The sequence below is a fragment of the Ammodytes marinus genome, assembly GCF_949987685.1.
Source record: "Ammodytes marinus genome assembly, chromosome: 3".
In the NCBI taxonomy this organism is placed as follows: domain Eukaryota; kingdom Metazoa; phylum Chordata; class Actinopteri; order Uranoscopiformes; family Ammodytidae; genus Ammodytes; species Ammodytes marinus.
In genome coordinates this window covers 5309201-5336289 of record NC_137232.1, presented here as the reverse complement: position 1 = coordinate 5336289, position 27089 = coordinate 5309201, and the positions used below count along the sequence as shown (strand labels likewise).

Below are 27089 nucleotides of genomic sequence, written 5' to 3'. Positions count from 1 at the left end.
TCCAATCTGTTTTAAAATAATAAAGAAAGTTGAATTCAATTATGGGGATTCAGTTGTCGTAAATACGACTCTTCCGTCGTTTCGTGAAAGCAGCATATGTTCCCTGTTGTAAATGCGTGTGTGTGAGCCTGCCAGGGTTGGAAAGATGGCGGCCTGTGCATTACGAAGAGGCTTGCTGAGCACTGTCACTAAATACAACAAGAAACAAGCGCACAGGATACTGAGCGTCGTTGACAATAGCAGCGGGTTCGAGTTGAACAGACCGCGGATACAATGCCGGGCGTGTGGCGTGTCCAGCGGGCTCCAGCAGAGGAGGTTCATGTCGACACGGTAAGAGACGCAGCCAGTGTCATCCTCTGCCCAAGCTAACATGCTAAAGACTTTAGCTAGCGTTAGGTAGGCTACTACGTGCTCTCTTCAATATGGCACCGTTAAGCCACTGGCCACGGTGTTGTTGAGTGGGACAGGTGCCCCGAGGTGTTACTAGCCGTATGAGCACGATGTGCAAACACGAGCTGACATTTAACAGCAGAACACAAGAAAAGTACAGTCGTCCTCTGCTGCCCACTAGCTAGCAAGGTAACCAGCCAGCCAGCATGGGTTGAGTAACGCTTTACTGCGTCCCACCTGCAACGTTTGATCACACCGGTTCAAAAATTAACCACCACTTATCCAACGCACTAGTATATTGTATATTTGTAGCCCGTGGTACATGACAGGGTATAAATGAATGCTTCTTTAATTGGACACATGTTGTTTCTTTGACTTTTGTATTGTTAATGTTGTAGGATTAAAGGTTTTAATGCTGGATCACTTATTGTTTACTTAGCACTTGTACTTTTTGACATGGCTCTTTTGATAAAAGCCTTGTCATTTTACTGAAACACTTAACTCGCTGTGCTTTCATATTCACTACTAATTTACATTTTGTTATTTACAAATTATAATTCCCCCACCGCCCCCCTAAAATTCAGTGTGTGACTGATGCTTCTCTGACATGATTCTTCTTGTTGAGTTCACTGTTCAGATTCAACAAGGGCCAGGGTGGTCCTTATAGTGGTATCTCTGCCTCACTGCCCCTTCATCTGCACATTCACATCACACTGATCAAAACGATCAAAGTTGCATGTTAAAAAGGAGGTCTTTAATGAAGTAATTTAAAAAAATGTATACAGCATGCTGATGAACAAGACAAAATTAAACAGTACCCAAGGGAAACAAACATTATTATGCCTACTCGCTGTTATAGGCCATTTTTGAACAGTGTTGTTTTTGGCGGCCTGTTTTAAGTTTAGTTTTAGTCTAGTCTTTGTGTCAAACTGTAATTTTAGTTTTTATTAGTCTTAGTCACGTCTAAACTCTTTTTAGTCAAGTTTCAGTTGACTAAAAGTCTGAGCTTTTCAGTCTTCTCTTAGTCAGAATTATCTGTGACTATTTTCTTCTAGTCTCAGTCAACAAAAACGGATGACATTTAAGTCTAGTCTTAGTCAATGACATTTGTATTTTAGTCTTTTTATTAATGTAATTATATTTAACCCAGTTAATAGAGTAATACTTTTTCAACATGACTTTGCATGTATCAGGAGAGCAGGGAACACAGGAGTCATGGTTAATGTCCGACAGGACTCCAGTCAAGACGACGTGAGTAGCCTACGTTTGGCTGCATATTGACAGTTAGCCTATACAGTAACTTCAGGCTGCAGCCCGTTAGTTGTTAAAGTTAACCCACCGCCGCAGCTGCATCTTCCATAGAGCTGTTAAGCGGAAGTCCCTTACTTCCGGGGTATGGGGCCTATCGGCTCGAAAAATTACAACGGTAGTCAATGGAAAGAAATGTATTATTTTCTGGTCCCAGTCATGAAATGCCTTCGATTACACATATGTTTTGTATGGATTTAGATGGTATTTTTTCGTGCAAAGAATGGAACAATTTAGCGAGTAGAAGCTGGATACGGTCAGGTTTTGTGCAGAGCGCTTTTGTGGACTACAGCTCTTCGCTGCTCTTGACGCTTATGATATACGTCACCACCACTTGCACCGGCTTAGCTCCGAAACATGCCTGTGTCAATAATGCACTTTACTGCCTTCTTTCAAGGACAAGACAAAAGTCTTCAGCGTGGCGAAAACCACTACACAAGTGGACATGTGGAGAGTTTCAATTTCTCGAGTGGGGAGATTGTTGGCGTTGTCCACGGCAGCCATTAGCATTAGCATTAGCACTGTCAGTCGAGAAGTGGAGGGAATGTGTTGAGGTGACGTCACAGAGGCGACAAGACTTGTAGTTGTTCTCGTAACATTTTTTCAAAAGCCGTTAGACGAATAATCATACAACATACCGTCAAACTCTTCACATGAAAAATGATCATTTAGACCCATACAAAACATATATGTAATCCAAGGCATTTAATGACTGGGACCAGAAAATAGTAGATTACTTTCCATAGACACCCATTCATTTTTTTTCAGCCGATATGCCCCGTAATTCTGCCACTTCCGCTTAACAGCTCTATATTGCCGCGAGTGGGGATTGAGGAAGTAACGTTGCCCGCTAGCTTCCTGCTATTTCAAAATAAAAGCCAACTCACTTTTGTCTAGTTACATGCTCATGTTAAACCAGTGAAATGCTTTTAATCTGAAGCCGTAGCCTGTTTGCAGCCCCGAGACTCAGGAAACAGAAATATTGCAAAAATAATAATAATGGCGAGACAAAATAGCCTTATAACATTTCGTGTCCTCTCGTTTTTGTCAATGAACATGAAGAGATATTTTATCAGAGTTTTTGTAAACCACATTTAGTCCCGTTTTTATTCGTCAACAATAAAGCATTATATATTTGATTATAGTCTTCGTCACATGACCAACATTTACGTTGCATCTCGTTTCTGTCACGTGATAAAAGTTCGTTGACGACGATATTTTGTCTTACATTTCGTTGACAAAAACAACACTAGTTGCAGTGTTGTAGTCTGTGAATTAGGTTACCAACAAAGGCACAGTAAAGTACATGTTATGGAACAGATTCTTATCGGTCAGATTTACAGAAAGTGTCTTTCATAAAATAAAATTCTATGTTCTTAAATGAGAAATCCCATTTGGACCAGTTTGATTAAGTTTCCTCAGATGGTGCTACATAGGTACAGTGATTTAGGCTTTGTATCATATTATTAACATCATAAAACATCTGTTTGTATTCAGTCACCTATATGTGGCACAGTTCGGACTACTGGCATAATGTAAACGGAGTATGTAAACAAAGAGCCTAGGCTGTGTATTTACACTGGATATTTTTTTCATATAACTGAAACCCACCTACCGATCACGACCAAGCAGTATTTTACTCTGGGCATGGGATCAGAGCTTACAGACTTGGTGCTAATTAGTAAGATGGCCACTGTCATGTTGACTTTGCACACACTACTTCAGTTTGTCTCAAAAGATAACAATGTGATAGATGTCCTGATATAATTGTGTCGTGTGTGGTGGTGGTGGTGGTGCAGCAGTGTGTAGATGTCGAGTGTGTGTCGTCTACACACTTGTCTTGCTGTTTACGCAGCAGCTTTGACCTCTGATGGAATTAAAGGGACAGTACAGAGAGAAACAATAGGCTCATCTTCATGCTGTGGCTGCCTTCATCTGAACAGCCAAAATAACACAGTACTTCTTGTAAGATCTAACTTCTGTGAGGGCTAGATGAGGTTGGTGTACATGGGGGTGAGCTCCCACCCAGTGCTCTGAATGGCAGCAGTGATACTGCACACAGCTTGTTTCTTTGACTTTTAGTTATGTAACTTCTTTCCCGTCGGCTACCTGTCACTTGTCTTATTGCTGTTGTGTTGTCAACCTTTCCCCCACATAATGAGAGCTCAGTGGTACAGTGATCTGCCTTCATTCATAGCCCAGTTGTTGACCACCACCACCGATAGCTGGGGCTGCAATGGGTCAGCTATAATTAGATCTGCTTATCTCCAGCCAAAGTGTTTGGTATTGATATTTCACAGATATTTGCACAAGTAGAAACACAACTGAAAAGCTCATGTAAAAAAAAAAGACAATTAGGGTTTGTACTGTACACAAACCCACAAAATCAGACTGTAGGAAATAATAAATATAATCCTATAATATATATATATTAATATATATATATATATATAATCCTCTCCGCCCGTTGTCCCTCACTTTGCCTCGGAGGTATACGTCAGCTATCTCCCTCCCCCTCACAAAATGGCGACGCGCACAAACCAGGATTATTGGATGCCGTGTGAATAACTGAGGTCAGCCCGGATGCTACATCCATATTATACTATCTATGATAAGAACACCTACTCGTAGTCTGCATTCTACCTGCATGCATGTATACAGGATCGCATATCTCGTATCGGAGTTTGCGTTCTGCGCTTGCTCGAGAGTTCCCTGTTGGAGATCCCTGTTGGGAGACAACGTAATAAATAGTAGTGTTATTGTCGGAAAGGAATACGACGTGGCTCCTTTAACCACTTGTTTAAAGGGCTACAGCGCCCCCTAGCATAGCGGAGTCAGCAGTTCCCCGGCCATTTATCGTATATTTGAAAGTCCATGTATACTCAGACAAGTGACACGGTCCGTTTTCGAGTGGCAAGTTCGGTTTATGTCTTAATCCAATCTAGTTGTCCCATGTAACCGCACTGATTTCTAGGTGTAGTTGGATTAGTTTTGCTAAGCAAGTTGTTTCAGAAAATGAACACGCTTGACTTCATTGACAGTACGGCTGCACAACAAGTCATTGTTAACATTGTTGTTTTGATTCATACTTCATCCCATTGTTTTAGCTGAATCAAGGAGATTTGTTTCATCACACAACCAAATTTCTCTTTTAAGTTGCATTAACATTGTCTCTGTCCAGTGCTATTGACATCATACACACACGGACCCTCTCATCAGCCCCAACTATCTGTAAAAAGCAGTTGTCTGCCATCCTTTTGACACCTTTACAATCCCCAGTGAAATACAGCATTTATTTTATTTTAAATATATCTCGTCATAGTTGTAAAAAGATTGATCAGACATGCCCTGATGTTTGGTTGCTCCCTCAACAAGCTATGGTTCATGACCAGACCTCGTTTTAAACAGAAAGGGGGAAAAAAGCTATTTAATCTCAGAAAAAAGCTATTTAATCTCAGAAAATAGCTATTTAATCTCAGAAAAATAAACATATTTCTCATAGTGAAATCGGGTTAGCTTGGCATGTGATTATTCTTGTGCAATATGATAAGAAAAATACCTTAAACCAACCTCCCTTGTAATATTAAATCCCTCTGTCCATATATCCACTCTATTAATCCCCACTCTTCATCTCTGTTGTGAAGATTAGCTTTACGCGGAGCAGAGAAGTATTGCGTGTTATTCAATTTGGTGTGTGTGTGTGTGTGTGTGTGTGTGTGTGTGTGTGTGTGTGTGTGTGTGTGTGTGTGTGTGTGTGTGGATTAGTATAACAGTATTTCTGCTTGTTGACATCTGACAAGTGGAGGTGTTTTATTCAATCTGGTCAAAGTTTTGATTGAGATTACATCTGAACGAAGCAGCAGGATTTCCACGCCTGAGGGGATGAATATGAAATTGTCTATAGGAGGAAAATCCTCAAGCCTCTTGTGTTCACCGCTGTGAGATTCTATGTTTAGGCTGTTTGTGTTTGTCCATACATGATATTGTTTTGTTTACAGGCATGTATGTTAAGAGAGTCATCCTGTTTTTATGATGATGCCTACATTCAGTTTTACTCACTCACTCACGCACACACACACACACACACACACACACACACACACACACACACACACACACACACACACACACATACAGAGACAGTAAGTGTCCAGTGTGTAATGGTGTTGCCTGTTTTGGCAGGAGCAGACCTGAAGGGAAGATTTTGGAGACAGTGGGAGTGTTTGAGGCCGTGAAGCAGCACGGCAAATATGAAACGGGACAGGTAAGACACTCACTCCCAGCGACCAAATGCACAAAACTAGATCAAATCTCTCTGATTTTAAAAATCATTTATTTCAATCTTCGACTTGTTCCTTTAATACTACTGTACTCTCCTGTGTCTGCTCTGTTTTTTAACTTTGAGTTGTTATTGCACATTTGATTGATCCTATCAAGAGTGTCTAATCCCCTTTTATTTTCTGCTTTCTTAAAGCTCCCACAGGTCTAATCAGAGATCAACTCATCCCCTTTGTGTTGTGCTTCTCTCCTCAGCTGTTTCTCCACAGTGTGTTTGGCTACAGAGGCATCGTCTTGTTTCCCTGGCACGCTCGCCTGTATGACCGCGACATCACCCCTCCCATGTCTGACAGGTAATCCTCTGCAGCACACAGGCCCACTTTGGGTTGGGTTATGTGGGTTAGGGATGGGACCCTTCCAATATCGGTATCGGTTCCAATATGGCTGCAATCCACATCGAATCTACTTCGGATTATCGGATTGACAACTCCAATCCACGTACAGAGAAATACCAAATTCCATAGTGTGTATTTACTTTTTTTTTATTATTATTATTTAAATTTTGAAAGAAAAGTAACTTTTTAAGACCATAGCTATTTGATGTAGCACACGTTAATAAGAATTTAGCAATTCAACAGTTGAGCTCTGATGTTCTTTCTGTATTCAAACATCTTTTAAATTAGAATCGCTGTGTTGCTTAAGCCTACCTAACCTTACACATAACATCACACAACCAACAAAGAAATGTACAACACTTATTATCTTGGACAGAACCGGTATCGGCTGACATCCAAAACTCAGGTATTGACATTGGATTGTACTGAAAAATAGTATATATATATATATAGGGCCCTATGAAATCCGTTTTATTTTTTTTCCAAATTCTGTTTTATTTTTTCACAAATTCCGTTTTTTCCATTTTAATCTCATGACTTCCGTTTTTTACAATTAACACTAATTGAATCATCAAAACGACTGTCTAATTAATGCGAACAAATAATATGCTAACAATTTAATCAGATATAAGACTACATTTAAAATACGACATTGCACTGTTTTTAGTGCTTCAAATAAAAACAACTACATGATGACTGTAAAAAGAAAAAAAAAGATTTGTGGGTATAACAGAAAATAAAGCCATTCATTTTGTGCTTCAAGTAAAACATTAAATACTTTTTTTTACATAAATAATAAAGTCCTTTATGAAATTTTCAAGAAGCTGGACTAGAGTGAATATTGGTAAGGCTTTATAGGTCCATGGCTTTATAGGTCCATGGCTGCAACACCAACCTACAAAAACACAAGTTACACTACATGAAAACAACGGGCTGTAGATGCTAGTTATAATTGCGTGTTATGCTGGGCTTACATTACACGACTTTTCACGCGATTTGACAGTCGCAGACAATCTTCCAATGTCGGACTGAAATCACGGGAGTCGTGCTGGAGTTGTGGCGCGCGCACGTAATCTCAGTCCAGGGTTCGACACAACCAATGGCCCGCTGGCCCGGGGCCAGTAAAATCATATGCAGGGCAAGTTGATTGGCCAGTCACTGGCCCGCCCGGGCCAGTAACGGCCAATCACAGTTCAGTATATTTTTTTAGACTACATCATGGTTCATTGAAATGGGCGTTGAGTCGGAATGAAAGCAGTGTTTATCAATATAATAAATGAAAGGCCAGTGGACAAACGATGCGTGGGCGTTTTGACAGGCGGAGCAACAAGCGGGCGCACTCTCGCTCCGTTGGCAGAGCTTCTACTGTCCGCCTGCGAGTCGACAAATCAATTGACTTACTTTGCCCCCTTTCTTTCTTCCCACAGCAGAGGTTGAGGTGCAGAAAATGAAGTGATAACTTCGCTTTTCCTTTAGCTGCCGCCGTAATGTTACAGTATTGGTAATGGTAATACAAATAAGGGGCTTTATTTAAACGCTGTGAACGCGTCTACGGTGATTGTGTCGGTTGTAGACAGAAACTAACGGAGGAACTCGGATCACTGGGCAGTTCCTATAGTCGCGCAGTTTGTCTGCCGACATGGCTCTGTGTTTTCAGGCTCGAGACATACAATCGGATCGCGGAAGTCTTTCCCATTGAAATCGCTAACGGGGGGAATATCCCCGGTTATTATTTTAGTCACAAACCACAGTTCTTCTGCGCGGCGGCTCACTCACTGGCGAGATCTCACTGTGAAACGCTGCTTTGCTCGGACGAAGGCATTGTGTGTTTCTAAGGTGATTTAACGTCATAGTCTTAGACGAGCGTTTACCTTATGCTGCATATTTTGCACTACATTGTTTTGTATCAATAGTTTGAAAAAATGGTCTCACACCGGACTCTTAATGTGAAGCTGACACTTCATGCTGAAGTGACGCTCCTGCAGCGCGCTCACGACCAGACGTGAACTCGCATACACGGTGAAATCTCCCATTTAAAAAAACGGCATAACCCCCTGATTTACGGATATCTATTCTATTTTTAAAGTCAACTTGAGCGCAAGTGGAAAACCGGTCATTCGGTCGACACATTCACATCCCTAATGCATATAGAGAAAGTAATAAAAACAGCATACCACACCACAAAGACTGATCAGACCTTCATCTCTTATTTTTCCCTATGTTAGATCATGACTTCTGCAGGTGAACTATTCATTAAACTGCCCAAATTCAAGAATAAAAACAATCATCAAACTACTGGACTTTAAAATACTGGCCCCACCCCTTCCACATACTTTCAGTCGTAGGCTTCAAATTCAATATGTTTGCCTGGTTATATATTATGTGTATGAGCAATCTCAACATTTCATATAATTAACTAAAAGAAAAATAACCAAATCTAAAGGGAATATCTATACTGTTACAGTATAGATATTCCCTTTAGATTTGGTTATTTTTCTAATACAGGTATTATAATTATTGACACTAAATTATGAAGAAAAAAAAGTGTGTGCAGGGCCAGTGAAAATATACAAGGGGCCAGTAAAACTCGGATCCACTGGCCAGGCGGGCCAGTAGGAAAAAAAAGTTGTGTTGAACCCTGCAGTCGTTTGGTGTATGGTGGTCTTCTGACCCGATTTCAGCCAGTCTTCTTCCCGTCTTGACGTTCCGACATTATCAAACAGGTTTGATATTATCGTTAGTCTTAAGGGGTTGGCTCAAGCGAAATGACGTAAACACTGTCACACTCTCGCATGCACCAAGCACGACACAGGAGGAGCGGCATTAGTCGCGACCTGTGTCCGCCTGGTGAGGCACTTATTTCGGATACTTTCATAGAAGCCTCGGTTGACAGCCGCGCAACCTGAACACTCTACCGTCAAATACAGGGTTAGGAGTTAAAGTTATTGGGGGATGAGATCAGCAAATAAAGATGGTCAAATAACTAAAGGAAGTCCCCCGCTTGGAATATTGAATTAACTTGTTTTTAATTAAATAATCACAATCGCGTTTGCGGAAATTATATTAATCTCAAAAGGAATCTAGTTGTAGTCTTGCACTATGAGACCCCTGTCTTTTCAAAATCTCACTCTGTGACTGAAAACTAATGACTAGTTGTCTTCAGGTGTGAGTTGATTGTCTTTAGATGTAAGAGGGTTTCAGTCTTCAGTCTTTTCAAAGTCTTTTAAAAGTCCTCTAGTGTAAGCCCAGCATTAGGAAACATTGTTGAGACTGGAATTTTGTACCGCAGCGACCGTTCCATAAAACACTCCCTTTAGCAATGGCAGAATATAAGACTTCCCTGTGCTGTGTATCTGCGGGAGCGAGTGGCTTTAATAACTTCAAAACAGTAAAGGTTTAACATGATTACGTGCTTTTAGATGCTTTAATCATATGCCGAATGTATAAACAGACCATATTACTAACAATAATTTAAGTTATGTACATGCCAGAGTTACGTACATGGATAAATTAATAAGTAAACATTGAATAGACATATTTGTGAAAGGGGTTTGGCTCCGTGTGTTACATTACCGGTACTTCAGCCAGGCTCTACTTTTCACGGCAGTATGTTGGTCTTTAGATGTCGCCAAACCAAAATTCCTCCCTAGTTCTGCTTTAATTTCAACCGTGTTGTTTCCCTTTGCCTTGGAAACTGAATTTCACCAAAATAATGGCGAATTCCGCTGCATGCCGTCACGTGTTAATAGTAGTAGTAGAATAGTTCTGTTTTTATTGCCCGATTCCGTCCGTGTTTGGTTATCGCGGGAATCATAGGGCCCTATATATAACTGAGATCCTTCTGTCTCTCTCTTCAGTAAACCTGAGCCGCCAGGGGCCCACGGCTCTAAGGAGGTGAAGGGCAAGACTCACACCTACTACCAAGTCCTGATTGACACCAGGGACTGCCCTCACATAGTAAGTCTCTTTATCTTTAAAGATTACCAACTTACCTTGTTATATTACTGTACATTCCACATACATCTAGTTAGCCCCTAGACCTCTTTTTGTTCAAGTCCAAACAGACACGGCAGTGCAGATTATGCTCGGGTTAAACTCAATAAAGTTTAATTTTGGAATCTCAGTTATTAGTCATTCAGTAGGGGAGAACGGGGTAAGTAGGCACACTTTTTACTCTAGTGAGAATTGCTCATCACCTAAACATCTTTCAATAGTCATTCCTACATTAAATTGAAGCTTAAGGTGTTGGCTTGAAATGTGTACCCCTCACTTTTTCTATCTTATTGTAATAAAGAAGAAATGAATCATCAAAGACACCCTTACACATTGTGGGGTTGTTTTGTCACAATGTTATCTTAATGGGAATAATCTTAAAAAGAAGGCAAGAAAGTAGAACTAAATTTGAAAGTTTAATTGCATTGTCAAGTTGACAAATAGGCCTACATAACTTACTGTAGCCTTGGCAGCTGGTCTAGTTTGGGATGCACTGGGTTGTTTTGATTTGTTGTTGACTGTTTTATAAAGCCTCTGTCATTTCAAAAGCAACAACAAACAGATCCTTACAACGGAAAGGACCAGAGACATGAATAAATCCATTTATTTACGGCGTTATGTTGTGATATAGTGTGAATAAAGACCAACTATATTTAGCTTTACCTACCTCTGCCGCAAAGGCAATACCTGTCGTGAAATTATAGGGGGGAGGCGGGGCGTGCCGGTCGCAGAATACCACTTTTTGGACTGGCATTACCGTTACTGAACGGCTCAAGCCGTGGTATGGCAGTGGTCGCCGTGACACTGCCAAATGCCAGAAAACGATCTCGGCGCACCTGGATATTTGGTCACAATGTATTAGACAGGCGGTGATACACTGTATATTTTCACTTGTAGATTCCCCTTTACATACCATTTTGATGAGTGGAATGAGGAGATTAAACTTCCTTGATAGCATCTAGCTGTGTTAATTTGTTTATCTGAGGCACCAGGTGTGTGACTGTTGTTCTGCGCTCTGTTTTAACAGTCTCAGCGGTCCCAGACGGAGGCAGTGACGTTTCTGGCCAACCATGATGACAGCAGAGCCCTGTATGCCATCCCTGGTATGCAGCCTCATACAGACCAGTCAGGGTGCACACACTTCACTCAAGCCTCTTTCACACACCAACTCTGGAAAAATATCCAATAGAATCTGACCCAGAGGATGAACATATGCTAGAAATAGTCCAGATAGTTTGACACGTCAGTATGCAGACATTTCCGCCGTGTCATGGTTGACATGACTCCTCTTTCAGCCTGGGAGACCAACCCTGCGTTCTAAAACCCATACTATCTACTATTTAGTATGGTAGAAAAAAGATTTAGGATGTCCCAAATTCTTGAAGCCAGATTTAGGATGGTTAGAAATACCCGGATGTCTACCACATCCGGCTGAGATTTTTAGTGTTGAAAACAGCATCCTATTTGGGCGATTCTGACCCATAATCTAGTGCGCACCTGAAGTGACGTCACATCGACGGAGCCTCCATAAGAAAACAAACGGGAATGCGACGGATATAAAAGCAAGATCAAGGCGCAATGTTATGATGAAATAAATAAGTAAAAGTATGTCCCAATTGTAGCTTATTGCATCCTAAATGGATTATTTTCATCGTCAGATGTAGTATGTAGAATAGAAAAAAAGAAAGAGTATGCAATTCAGAACGCAAGGACAATCTCCCCCGACAATTCTCTCATTAGACTGACCTGTCTAATACTCCGGACATTTGTGTTCACACTTACAGCTCGAGTGAACTCCGGATACATTCCAAGTCACAGTGCAATGCATGTTGGGAAAAGGGCCTCATAGTTCACTGGCAGGTTGGAAACATTATGTTCATGGTGGGGCCTGGAAATCCCATTTCTAACCGTTTTGAATTGGATACAATGGAATCATGATAAATATAAACTGACCAGATTACCATGTTACTGATGATATGGTCCAGCTCAGCACCCATTTAGTTCATCTGTTTTTGGGACAAAACACTCAGATAGTGAACTCTTAAATAGATAGCTTTTTGTTTGTGTCTGTCCTGTTATTGTTTTGATCAATAAAGCTCAGATAGAGGTGGTGCTAATGGTTCTGTTTCATCATCATGATCATGTGTCTGCATTTCTTCTCTTTAGGTCTGGACTATGTGAGCCATGAAGACATCCTGCCCTATAACTCTGCAGAGCAGGCTCCCATCCAGCACGAGCTGTTTGAGCGCTTCCTCCTCTACAACCCTGCCAAAGGTAAACACTCTTCTACACTTCTCCAAGTCAGCTGTTGACACTTTTCCTTACACAACACCTTTTTACAGTGCTCACAGGGTCAATGTTGTCCCAAGTTTCTACCGTGAATCTCCGGATGAAGGCATTTTATTTTAGCCTGCACTAACATGTGTTCCAGTGCTTTCAGTTAAATCCCTGTGTTTTTGTCCTGGTGTGTAGCACCTCCATTCACCCCCAGAGACACTCTGAAGGCGTGGCAGGAGAAGAACCATCCCTGGCTGGAGCTGTCAGACGTCCACAGAGAGACCACTGAGAACATCCGAGTCACCGTCATCCCCTTCTACATGGGCATGAGGGTAAAGGACCATGTTTACAGGCAGAAATAACAGCACAATCTGTCACGCATATCAAGACTGTCCATATGGCATTTTGGATGGGCCAATCGAGACCCTTTGTCTGCAGGCGTCTTGAAGCCTTTCTCTTGATTCTGTAGTATTCTGAAATATTAATGGAAACAATTTCTTGTTCTCAGGAGGCCCAGAACTCCCATGTGTACTGGGTGAGTAGCCCATTCTTCTTTGTATTTATGCATTTATTAATCTGTGAGGGGAACTCAGTCCACAATTGTATTTATTGTTATATACTTATTTTCAATTATCATTTGTCAAATAAAGAACCTGTCAAAAAACGTCATATTTTATGATTTAAAAAGTTCATAAACCTTTCTTTGACTAATTTCTAACTGAACCCGCCCATCACACACTGCGCGGTCAAACTGCTCCACCCACCACCACAAATACATTCTTAAGACTGAATACCAGCTCTAAACTAGGCTCTTCCATAATGACTGAGTGTATTGACATGGGGTGTGTGCGTGTGTGTGTGTGCGTGACCACAGTGGCGGTACTGTATCCGTCTGGAGAACATGGGGAGCGAGGTGGTTCAGCTGAGGGAGAGGCACTGGAGGATCTTCAGCCTGTCAGGAACCCTGGAGACGGTCCGAGGGAGAGGAGTCGTTGGCAGGGTTGGTACAACACACACACAAATTAGGCATTAGATTCTGAATGATAACCTGTATGATAACCTTAAACAAAAATATCAAGGTTTCCCGGTATTGTAGTGTTGCCATCACAGCTCTTATTTTGAAATGTCTGGGTAAAAAAACTTTTTTCCCCCCTCCCTCGATTGAAACGATCCAGTTTATTTTTAACCACATGCAATATTTGTAAACATGTATTTTAAGTGCAAATAATTAAATAAAAAAATAACTGCCTGAATAGTGTGACGGAAAAATGTTGGTGGTTTTGAAATCCATGACTAATAAACGTCTTTCATCTTGAAACAGATCATATCATTTGTGTAACCTTGTGTTTGTGTGTTGTCACAGGAGCCGGTGTTGTCTAAAGAACAGCCAGCCTTTCAGTACAGCAGCCATGTGTCTCTACAAGCCCCCAGTGGTCACATGTGGTGAGTTGGTTCGTTCCACGTCACTTAACTATTAAGTTACTACCGTTTGCAATATTGAACTCATTGTATTATTTGTGTTTTTAGGGGGACGTTTCGTATCGAAAGGACTGACGGCTCCCACTTTGACGTGCGCATTCCTCCTTTCTCCCTGGAGAGCAACAAAGATGACAAAGCGCCCCCCGCTGGCTACACCTTCTAACTGCCAGGCCTCCTCTCCCCCCTCCCCTCACCTCCCCCTCCTTTAGAACATTGCCTCAGCCTTCAGCATAACGACTAGCAGGACGTGTTCAGGCTATGCAAAAGGGCAAATATAGCATTTTCATCCAAATGCAAGCCCACCTTGCCCTTTTCCTGTCAAGAACACACACACACACACACACACACACACACACACACACACACACACACACACACACACACACACACACACACACACACACACACACACACACACACACACACACACACACACACACACACACACACACACACACACAGAGCAATATGTCATTGACTAAATCATATAGGGTAGAACAAATGATCTGCAGTCCTGTGCGCATTCACTCTATGTTGTGTTTTGAAGTGACATGCACAGTCTCGTATTGGGAGGTAGGGAAGTGTCATGCATACCATAGCTGAACTATTGATCAGGTTTGTTTTTACAGTGGGAGTATATCCTGCAGAGCTCTGGGTTCACAAGAAAAGAGCTTGACACATAGGCCTCAAGTCAACACTTAAGCCATCCCTTCAACTACATGTTACAAACTCCTCCTTCATTAGTGATGTTCTTGTTTTTAATTCATGAAAGAATGACTTTGTTCCTGGACCTTTATGTTCCTGTTGTGATTTTAATTCTCATGCTACCGTATCACCGACATGTCAAAGAGCAGATTGAATTCTGGGTTGATTACAGTGCACAAGTATTTGTTTTACATAACTGTTGTATGTAACACAGTTTGACGTTGAAGCGCAGTGGATGGCATTAGTCTCTTTGACACTGATGAAGAGCAAAATATGATAATAAATCTCTACACATGTCTCAATAAACAAATAATTTTTTTTTTAAAAGGACACCTTTCTCGTTATATTCACCACCTTATTGGAATAATTTCGCCGATGCACCTTTGGCAGAAATACTTGCTATTTGCCGTCTGTGCACAGAGGTCTAGTTTTACACACTGGGACAACCTTTCCCCCATTATTAAGAGTAAAAGATCTCAATCTATGACGGGATGCAATTTTTTGCATATCAACCATAGATACAACATTCTGGATAAAATGATTCTACTCTTTTGAAGCCTTCCAGTGCCTGCTGTAGAAAGGCAAGCTTCTGCAATGGCCAGACTTGATGCCTTAAACACCTAAGATGGATGGCAGAGATGGGAGGATTCTTTCCCTGCGTTCCAATCCCCATACTTCCCTACTAGTTAGTATGCCAGAACAAGATTTAGGATGTCCCAATACATGCAGTCAATTGTAGTACTCTGAAATACGTTAATGCCCCACTAACTCCGATAGCATTTTGGAGTTTTCGTCTTTTATTCTTGACAATTCTCAACATAAAAAAAAAAAAAAAAGAAAGGGTATGTGATTTGGAACGCAGGGTGAATGTTCTCAACTTGCGAGCATTCGCATCATGGAGGCAGTTTATTTAATTGGAGGTTAGTATACACAGCATCAGCCCTGGAAAGCCTGTAGCTCATTCAGAGTCTCCACAGGCAGCCTCCTGGCAGTGGCCCTCATTACTGCCCTTTCTCACACGGACATCGCTCGCCCACTGCAGACTTACAGCTGTGCCATATTTCTAAAGTGTTTTGATGACTTGTCTTTTGCTGTTGTTGGCGTGTGGGACACTTGTCAAGGGGGTTGAATACTTAAAACCATCATTTATTTTGTCATCATTTGTGTATTTGCGCTTCATTTAGATAATGATGAAGTACTCTCTCCCACCCCGCTACTCTCTTGCCATCCTCTAGAATTAAATGTGAAAGATCAAACCAGACAAGTCCAATGTGTCTCAATACATTTGAATAAGCAGTGGGCTGCATGGGTTGATTGCCAAAACAATAATCCCTTTGCTGGACAGGAGGTGAGGGTCATCTTTAAATAACCGATTCAGCACGTCATAAAGTCATTAAAGCTGTTGGCAAGCCAGTGTTGTGGCTAACCGTAGAGGAGTGTGTGTGTGTGTGTGTGTGTGTGTGTGTGTGTGTGTGCGAAACCTGCTTCTCTGTAAGAACCAGTATTTTATCCCATACACACACATACTGGATGTCTTTAGTTAAGGCTGACTGTTTGACCTTTACAAGTTCTGTGCTCAAAATGTTCTGAGCCTAAAATCTCTCCGGTTAAGTGAGGAGAGAAACTAACATCTTTGTTTTGATAAGTGATTTGAAACATGTATGACTGGTTGAAATACTACTGTAAATAGAGATGTAATTAAAGGCTAAACTAATAAATATACCTTTTGAAAAATACAGCCCTTTGCATTTCTCGTGTATACTTTCTATTTCATGCATGTAGCCGTCAGTCTTACAACGTGCGGTAAATACCTCTTATATACAGTCTATGGTAAATACAGTTCATATAGTTGATATTGTACTTTAAACTTTAACTTCAATGAGATCGAATGTTTCAAGCATATTATTATTATCGGTTTCTGAATTCCCAACAGCCACCACCAGAGGTCAGTAGAGTCATCTCCTGTTCACAGGATGTAGCCTACCATGTGATCATATTTACTGCATTGGATGCTGACAACTTAATCTGCTATCTCCAATAGAAAGCTGACTCCACATCAAAGTGACAGTAAATGAGCCCATATCTGACTTAAATCTTCACATACACATGATAGTCTCTATATAACTTAAACGATTCTATTTTTGTCTATACAAAAAAAGACTAAACCGTAGGAAAATCTGCTGGTTGAACATAGATGTATAGTTAAACAGACTAGGCCTCAAGTCCACTAATATATTAAAGTAGACTAATTAAGAATGTTTTATTGTTTTCAAATGTGCCCTATTCTACCACAATATGCTGGCTAGCAATATGACTTCATTATTTTGAATTGTAGTATTAAAATAATGAATTGATACTTTGGCAATGAGTTACTGGCCAATTTGACTAAAAGACCATGTAGAATTTTAAAAAGATAGGCTATGAGACAGATAAATGATGGGGGAAAAGCATCACAACATTAAACTGATCCCTTCAGCCAGTGGACATACGAGACCAGGGGCAAATTTAACACTTTTTGGTGTTGGTATCGTTATTCAAAAATCTCTGAACATCTTGGTTCATTTATGTTATGTGGGTCATTTGTATCAGTGTTCTACTTATTAGCAGTTATTATTTAATTTTACAAGCAATGTTAGAGTGCCATAGGTCTGTCTCCTTTCTGATTGGTGTGATTTGAGATACTACAAATGCCCCGAATTAAATAATTGAAAGATATTTTCAAACAGGCAGTGTTTAATGGTCAACCGCTGTTCCTATATTGAACATTTTGAATTTAGCTGTGGTTGGGAATTGGGATTGAACCCAGATTGAAAACATAAATAAAAATAATTAGATATAATTTTCCCTTTGGTATGCAGGCATTGATCATCACACCATGTGCACAATAAGTTTCATTGTGATTCTTTTTTGTGATTTGTGCAAGTTGAGATGTTACAATTACCCCCGGTCTCCCCTATTTGGCTTTCCTCAAGCAGACACACAAAGCGTCGTGTCTACAAGCTAATAAGAAAGTGTAAACTTGGTGCACGGTGCTCACGCGCCCTGCCCTCCCTCTCTCCCTCCATCACTCTGAGGACTTGTGCTCACGTGCACTCGCTGCGCGCCCTCGTACAGTTGCATACACAGGGTGATATCATAGACTGGTGGTGGTGGGTGACATACATCCTTGACTTCCAGCGAAGGGGAACAGCCCGGTCTCTGCCCTCTTGTCAAGCCGCCGAGCTGCAGCCTCGCTCGGCACCGACACACCGAGATGCCCCTGCGGCTGTTTCCTGCTGCGGAGCGGATGGGGAGTCAACCTTGGAGGAGGACGGATGCCGTGTCGGGGTTTTGTTGCAGTTTATCGCGCGTGACTTCCAGCGTCTGAGCCAGGGAAGGACGGGGCAGAGCCAGCGGTGATCTTCAGGAGACGTAAACATTGCCATGCCCTGCTGATTCATGCACCACCTCCTCCGATCCGCCTATGGTCCAGGACACTCATCTGTTCTCCGGGGATAACAGCGTAGTAGGGAGGTGATGACGCTTTGGTCGAAGGTAAACCTTTGGAGACGTAGCTGAAGTTGTGTTTGGGATGGGAGGCTGCGGCGGTGGGCCACGCTCTGCCCTCTTCTTCTAGGCATCCTGAATCCTGAGTTAGCTGTGTCAGTGTTTTGCGGCCATGCTGCAGGCAGCAGCATCCTCAGACCTGTTCCCGACTTGAGCTGCCCTCTCTCTGGGATTAACATATAGTTTCACAAAGCAGTAAACAACTAGTATTTCCACTTTTGAATGTTTCTGAGTTATTGTTTTGCATTCTTGGAACATTCACTCCTCTGTGTAGCCGTGGTGGTAATGACCAGTTTGGAGATATATTGCTCATACCCAGCCTCAACGTGCAGGCTTTAAGAAGGTATAGTGTCCTTCCTTCATGTGAGCGCTTTGTATGATGATGGAAGAAGACATAGGACTTAGTCAACGTCGTTTTGGCTTTCTTTTCTTGTGCTTCACACTGCGATACATCTTGTGTGCGACTGCATAGCATTCCGGGTGTCTCCAAATCTCCTCTGGACTAAAGAGTGTGTGTCACTATACATTACAGAAGGATGTGATCATCTGCAGACATTTGATGGAGCCAAGTATCACAAACGTTATTTAAAAACCTGCCTCTGTCTGCCTGGTGGTGGCACCGGTCTTGTTATTATCTCAAAGTTCACGTTGTTAACAGTAGCACTATGGGGGCCAAGCAGACCAAGAGCCAAGAGGCTGGAGGAGCCAGCCCCCAGCACAGCTGGAAGAGGACACCCACCAAGGAGCGAGGGGACATCCTGGCCTCCCTCATGCTGAAGTCTGGGGACCGTCTGAGCCGTGGAGGGACCCCCCCACCGCCGTACCAGCGCCGCATAGGCATGATCCAGGAAATGATGCTGATGGCCAAGCAGGGCAAGCAGGACGAGGCCACGGAGATGCTCAGGACGCTCCGACAGGTAGCCCCCGCTGTGTGTGTGTGTGTGTGTGTGTGTGTGTGTGTGTGTGTGTGTGTGTGTGTGTGTGTGTGTGTGTATGATAAATGTAAAGTTATTGTTATTTTAAGTTTTATATAGTCCATCTTTTAAAGGAATTAACAGGATGTTAAAATACGTGTTCGTTTTTCGGAAAAATATGGAAGGCAAAAAATAAAGGATGACTGGAGAGAAGTTTCCAAATTCTTAGAGGATGTTTAATGAAGTGATATCACAGGACGGGTTATGCAGCCCTCCGGGACAGGAGAAGTCAAAAAAGTGACAAGCCTTATCGACAGCAAGGCTTTTTAACATCCCTAAACAAAAGACAATGATTGGTTTTTATTGCTGTCATCATGGTTTCAGGGATCATCCTCTTGCACATCTCCGGACGTCCTCTGCCGAACTTTACTGACTGGCTTAAGCTTCCCAGCCTGATAGAGTGTTTACAACTTGCTTGACCAACAAGGCCTTTGTTATAGCAGGCCTCTGGAATGTTGCTATCTATAGGAGAATCAAGTTAGGTTTTATAGCTGTTTCACCTCCTCGTTTCCACAGCACCAAGAAATGTTGAGTGAGAACATTTATTAAAGTCAAATGTGAAGAATATACAAATGGTTTAAATGATTATACAATGGTTAAATACAAATTAATGAGGGGGGTATATTCATCATTAAAATTAGAACTAAAAATCCTTACAGAATAAAGGTCATCTTTGTAGTAAGCATACTAATTGGGTAACACAATAGGCCCAGACAGCTCCACTCCCCTCTTTGATGTCTAAATATCGCTCAAGGAATCAATTATAGGGCCGGGTATTGTCAAGGACTTCATGATCAAATTTGCAAGATGCGATGCGATTCATATTGCGATGTATTGTGATATTCATCTCGAAAACGATAGAGATGTCCCGAATTGTTGCTGTATTGACAAAACAAATTAAAAGTAGATTTTTCTATTCTGATTTTTATTTTTAATGACCAGAAACCGCTGGGCCACTGTTGGGAAGGAAGGAAGGAGTGTGTGTGTGTGTGTGTGTGTGTGTGTGTGTGTGTGTGTGTGTGTGTGTGTGTGTGTGTGTGTGTGTGTGTGTGTGTGTGTGTGTGTGTGTGTGTGTGTGTGTGTGTGTGTGTGTGTGTGTGTGTGTGTGTGTGTGTGTGTGTGTGTGTGTCTTATTTTCTTCCACCTTCCTCCATCCATCTCTTGGTCTGTAAACACTCTTCTCCAGTTGATGTTAAACAGGAGCCAGACTCACTGACCGATGTCACACTGACCAAACTGATTCAGGCATTGGCTGGCTGCATACATTACTGATGAAGCCAGCCCCTTTCTGTCTGTGTGAGTGAAAACGACCCCCCCCCCCCCCCCCGCCCCCCTGTCTGGACCTGTTGTCTTCAGCCTGGCTCTGCTGCTCTGTTAAAGTGTGGAGAGATTGCCAGGGATTTCTAGCCTTTCAACACACCTGCTGTCTGTTGCTACAGAAAGGAGGCAGCACAGTGAGAAAATCTGGCGTGGCAAGAATCAAAAGAGGAAGGCAAAGAAAATGCGGGGAAAAAAAATGCCACCAGTTGAATCGGAGGATTTGGGGGGGAGGGGAACCAAGCGTAACACCACAGTGAAATTATGAAAAGTCCATTTGAATAGGTGTTTATCATTGCGATGCCAAGGGGAATGGAAAGATGCTAGATAGGAGAGTGAAGACAGACACTGATTTGTAAGCTCTCATCCCTATAGACAACACTGCACATGGCATATGCTTCACCATCCATCCCCCCTATGACTCAACCACAAGGGACCAGAGCCTCCATACACACACTATAATGTCACACATTATTGCTGGGGGCTTTTCCCATCAGCTCCTCACAGTGACTATTAACAGAGTTCTGATGACGGCCACTAACATTGTTAATACAAGAATCAATTGCCAAACAGTGTGGGATACCTCTCTGTCCATCATTGTTCTGGAGGGAGGATTACCATCCGCGTCACTGTGTGATTAGGCTGTGAATCCCCAGAGGAGGAGAAGCAACAGTTTCCTTTGTGAGAGTGGAGGCTGGATTATACAGCAAGTGTCCTCCCCTTTAAGCAGCAGTTCTTCCAGTGCAAAATATGTCTAATTCAAAACTGGTAATAAAACAGTAATTTGGTCAATCAACAGAAAATACTATCATTTGGCAAATTGCAGTGTCTCGCGTCTAAATGCCAAATATGTTGGATAGGGGTGTGAACGTTTACAAAAATGTCTAAACGGTCACACGACAAATATTTTTTCGTGTACACGGTTAACCGTGACGTCATTGTCTTCCCCCCGCCCCCTTGCGCTCCCTCGTCGGAAGCCCCCGTCTTGTTGGCTACGCGCACACACACACACACACACACGTAGGCTACATGTTTGTTCACCTTTACACACACTATTGTAAGAGTGAGATAAACAAATCAATATCATCCTTGTGTCCTTGTGCCTTTAGTCAAAGCTGCAGATGGAGGGAGTTTGTCTGGACTCAGCCATGCTATCTGTTCCCCCCTGCTTCCAGTCTATATGCTAAGCTACGCTAATAGCCTCCTGGCTCCGCCTCCTTTCGTAATGTGCATACTATGAGTTGTATCACTGTTCTCATCTCACTATCACAAAGACACTGAATAAGTGTATTTCCGAGCACTTGTTGGAACCAAATACCCATCAGGACAAATCCTTTCAAAACTGTTGCTGATGATGATTGTTTAAAAAAAATGTTTTAATGGAAGGTAACTTTCTAATAAATGTTTCTATTAAATCTAGCAGTGATTCATCGAGGAAAAAAAAAAGCTATGCAGCCGGCCAACTGTGGGTCTCAACACTAGGTGTGACGGATACATTCACTTCTATTGAGGTAGCATGACTGTGCTGGAAAATACGATCACATTTAACTTGTACCCATGAGTCATGACAAAATGTGCTGCACTGTTCTGAAGGACATGTGATTGCCCATTTCGATAGGTATTCTATTCTCCACTTGACAGAATAAGCTACTGCTCTTAAAAGTGCTTTTTTTCTGCTGATAGCTGGGCTGGATGAGAGAACAGCTTACATTGTCAACCCACTGGCTGACTGCTTCAAATATCTCTCTTAGTCTAGACTCATTGTAACATATTTAGAGGATGTTTTGATTTCTATTGGACCTCCATTATGGCAGCACCAGATACTAGCAGGCAGCCAGGAGATTTGTAGTGAGCTATAAAGCCTCTTAGAGCCCTCAGTGGACTACTTCTCCTGTCAATAAGCAACATGTACCAGGAAAGAGAAGGTATATACGCTGTGTGTAGAGCTTAGTGTGGCCATCCACTGGCTGAGGTCAAGCTTCTCTGGCCTCCTGAAGGATGTTTCACTTCTTATCGGTGAAGTTGTTGGGGATTAGGGGGGAAAGGAGACGTCCAGGAACATGATGCACTACAACAACTGGGTCAAATGATCACGTGTCCTTCACTTGTTATCAGCAAGAGAGAGAGTTGGAGGCAGAAGGAGGCCGCAGGATACAATTAGATAGCTGGACAACAGATTTTTTATGGACAACAGATTTTCCGTCTTGGGCCGTAAACACATAAACAGTCCCATTTAGCCTCGCACTTAAGAGTGTCTGTGCTCTGGTAGGAAAGCACATGACGGACAGAGCACACCATGAATAGGATGAAGACAATTACTGAAGATAAACAGTGGAGAGAGGGGTGAGAAAGACTGTGAGTGTTAAACCGCAACAGGAAGGAAAGAGAGAGCGAGAGAGCTACTGACACAAGAAGAGAAATGAAAGAGAGCGCTGTGTTTGTGGAGAGATAGGAGAGTCACCCCTTCCCCTGGTTACCAGCTTCTCCTCCACGTTGCCCGGAAACTGTGGCGATGGCCGGAGGGGCTCGGACTAAATAGACATTGATTTAACAAGCAGAAGCTCTGTTAAGAGCTAATGGGCAGGCCACCATCTTAATCACAGGCCCCTTCACTTCACTTGAAACCAAAAAGGTAGTGTGTGTGTAGCCACCGCTTCCTCTCCACAATTGATCGGCGAATTACAAGGAACGGCGTGTGTATAAAGCACAGACACATCCTCTGTCATTCCACCAGCCGTATCTCTAGTTTGCTGTTAACGGCTGCATGCCATTTTGAACTCATCTCATGACCAGTACCATGATAGGTTGGTTGTAGTCTCATTTAATATCTTAAGACACATCAAGCACAACTGCCGCAACGTGTGTGAATGCAAATGGAACCCATGTGGGACTATTTTTTTCAAACTAGGTGAAAAAACTGTTCAGTGCAAATCATGCAGCATAAAGTTATAACACTTGTCTATGACCGTGATTTTCAATCAGCTCAGAAACACACAAAGCCTTCGTACAAGCAAAGCAACATTTCACTGCGAGGTCACGCCAGTGTGAGTGGCCGTGCAGAAATACTCTGAAAACATATTTGACAGTTCAAAATGACAGCCGGAGGTATTCAGCCCAGTATGCCATTATTATAGTCGGCAGTTGTGGTGCTTAAATGAAAGCACAGTTTGCACTTAAATTTTTCAGCACTTCAACCATGACCGCAAAAGAAAAGCACAGTAGCCTATAGGCTACGTCGATTCATGCCTCTGTCGTTCACATCTGTAGTTTCAACTTCACATCTCAACGTCACATCTTTTTAAAGTTTGTCATCTGTCACATTTTGATTGACCTTGTTTTAGTCGTGCATGTCACTGGTTCGTCTTTTCAACGGTAACAGAATATTTTTAATGCAAGAAAATGTCCTCCTACTAGCCTCAGTTCCTCCTGTTTCTTCTCTCTGCGGTCTTATCAGCCCTCACAGGGCTGCTGAATTAATTGATTTGAGCTTTGTTTCAGCTGCAGTCTGTACATTTTGTACATTCCATGCTCATGTATACAGTGGCTACTGTATTTTGACTATTAAAACTACAGTCAGGGACAGGCCACCTTAAAGGTCCATTATTACACTCTTAAAATCAACTTTTAAACTGTTACATGAATATTTCTGTAAATAATAAAAAAAACAGACCCTCCCTAAGTATTTTTCTCTCCCATAACGCTCTCTGAAGTGGAGGAGTCTGTGGCATTGTGATGTGTCATATCAGGAAAGCAACGGGTGGAATTAATGCACATTAATGTTGGACCAGTTCCATCTCAAAGAGTCCTGCTTAGCCTTGCCAGTGAGCTCCCCCCCCACACACACACACACACACACGATACAACGGCCCTGGTCTCCTGGACTTGGAACAGCTAAATGGAATGCAGCCGTCTATGCAGTAGTTATATATAATTCCACCTGTTGCCTTCCATCCTATGACCTCAATCAAAATGTCTAGTTGAGAAGAGGGCTTAATCATGCAGAATGATGGCCGCCAGGTCTGTGAATGAGACTAGTTGGCCCTCTTCTTTTTATGACCTTTACAGAAATATACTTGATAATAATCATTCTTCAGTTAGGAGGTAATCATATCTTGATATGGATGACAGTCTGGTCTGTTTGTGATAGGGATGTACTGTCCAACCCCCAATTCCCAAAAAGTTGGGACGTCATGTAAAATGAAAATAAATTCAGAATGTGATCATTTCCTAATCATTTTCAACATGTATTCAATAAATAACAATACAAATATATCATATGTATTTGTTTAAACTGACAAACTTTATTGTTTTTGTGTAAATAAACACAAATATACAATTTCAAAAAATACTTGTGGAAAAGGACTATAGGAAATGATCACATTCTGTTTGATTCACATTTTACATGACGTCCCAACTTTTTCGTAATTGGGGTTGTAAACGAGTAGTGGGTTAAAGGTTTAAACGCCTGCTGCCTCACTAGTAGGCACCAGAAATGTACTAGTAACGAATTGCCCAGCACGTGTTTTTAAAAATAAAAATAATAAAATCTCTGCGAAAGACAAAAACCTGCGACTGTGAGTGATGGATATGGATCTATCCGCTACACATGTTTGATGACGGGCCGTTATATATTGATGTGCACAATCTTAATAATTAACCGTTCGGCTTGGTAATTGTCTTGATGAATGTTAAGGCTAAAGGGCTCCTAACACCTTTACATTATGCTTGGTTTTCTCACTGTTTTCTTGCTTATAGACTAATAGACTAGGTTAATTAAAAACTTTTGTTTAAACATTTGGGAAATTAGCATCCCTAGTTTGTGTTCTGTAATAAAGGTCAGTTCCAGGCTAATATATAAGGGTCCTGTAGTTGTCATTATTAACTCAAGGGCCCTTATGTCTCCGGCTCCATCTTGGTTTTCTGTTCAGACCGGCGCTTTGATGTTGACCGGCACTAATTAGTGTGGGTGGTGCTTTTCTATTGAGAGAAAAGAGCCCACGCTGTTTTTCCCTCATAGCACAAGTGTTTTGTGTGTGTGCGTGTACACACTGGACACACTGTCCCCTTACAGTTAAAGGAGGAAACAGGCTGTGCCTTTTTATTTGCTCTGTCATGTATATTTCATGAGGGGCCACTGTTAATAATGTAAGGCTTTTCTGTGAAGAGGCCTCTTTTGTTTGCAGTTGTTTGCCGGGGGTTTCTCCCAATTTCTTTATTTTGTTCCAGCACTGCAGACCTTTTCAACAAACACAAACACACACGCACACACACACACACACACACACACACACACACACACACACACACACACACACACACACACACACACACACACCCACACCCACACACACACACACACACACACACACACACACACACACACACAGCATTCTGTTGTAAATGAATTGAATTGCTGGTTTTTAAACCTTCTCGGGTTTACGTGATGGAAGATTCATTTCTATTTCATGTTCATCTATTTCATAGCGCCTCAAATCCTTATCCTGATAACACTGAGGAAAGACACATCTTGTGCTCCTCTGACTCACCTTTACACCTTTACACCTTTACACACACACACACACACACACACACACACACACACACACACACACACACACACACCGTAATGATCAGTATTGCTCCAGCATTTGTGGATGTTGACAATCTAACCCTGATTTTAATATGGCATTTTAGTCAGAATCCATGACCTGTTGGCAGCTTTAGTGCAAAAAATCATTCGAAACTATTTAGCGAACAAGAACCTATGTTATATCACAATGCTTGACCGATCAGCCACCACATGGAATCTCTAGTAGCGGCACTTGAAGGCATCAGTGCAGAAGCTGCAGCCAATAGAATACTCTAGTCAGTAGTCTGTGCCCGTAAACCACAATCATGAGAGACCTGAAAAGCTAAGGAGCCAATCATTTTCATGCTGTGTCTTTAATGCTGGTCACTTGATCGGTGGTCCTTTGGCATACGGTACATGCAATTATAATGACCTGCAGGCGCTATTCACCCACAATGCTTTGCCCATGTGATTGTGTGATCTCATCTGGAAACTGTGTGAGTCTGTATGCTGGACGTAATCACAACATACACCTGTTGATACACTAATCATAGGTTCTATCTGCTCTGTTGTGCTCCTTTTGAATGTTTAAAATCACAGCAGCAGCTGATTGTGTGTGTGTGTGTATGTGTGTGTGTCTGTCAGTCGCTGCCCCTTCCTACGCAAAACAATGGGCAGCATGGCGACCTCAGTGAGTCATACCTTTCTGTAGGAGTGTGAGAATCAGCCCTTACTCTCTCTGTCAAACACAGTGGTCCCTGTCGCCGTGAACTGTCTGTGGATACTATCAGCCAACACTGACCTAAAGAATTTGTTTCTCTCGCAAAAAGTGTATAAAATCCTGCCAGCAACAGCAGC

The 27089-nt window shown here is 42.1% G+C and overlaps 2 protein-coding genes across 2 annotated transcripts in view; both read left to right on the top strand.

Annotated features, from left to right (window-relative positions):
- Positions 1 to 145: 145 nt before the first annotated feature.
- Positions 146 to 16530, top strand: poldip2 (polymerase (DNA-directed), delta interacting protein 2; the record flags this gene model as incomplete). Its single annotated transcript, XM_080025103.1, has 11 exons — positions 146 to 330; positions 5887 to 5962; positions 6232 to 6329; positions 10229 to 10328; positions 11392 to 11467; positions 12531 to 12638; positions 12837 to 12973; positions 13150 to 13176; positions 13516 to 13641; positions 14005 to 14084; positions 14169 to 16530. The coding sequence occupies 11 exons, from the start codon at positions 146 to 148 to the stop codon at positions 14281 to 14283; spliced, it is 1128 nt and encodes a 375-aa protein (XP_079881229.1). The 3' UTR covers positions 14284 to 16530.
- Positions 16531 to 19036: 2506 nt separating this feature from the next.
- Positions 19037 to 27089, top strand: part of lrrc75a (leucine rich repeat containing 75A) — a gene marked incomplete at both ends in the record, with an annotated part of 43808 nt that continues 35755 nt past the window's right edge. Inside the window, one exon of the mRNA XM_080053663.1 lies at positions 19037 to 19288. Within this exon, the coding sequence (XP_079909789.1) occupies positions 19037 to 19288 (252 nt within the window). The remainder of the gene's footprint in view (positions 19289 to 27089) is intronic.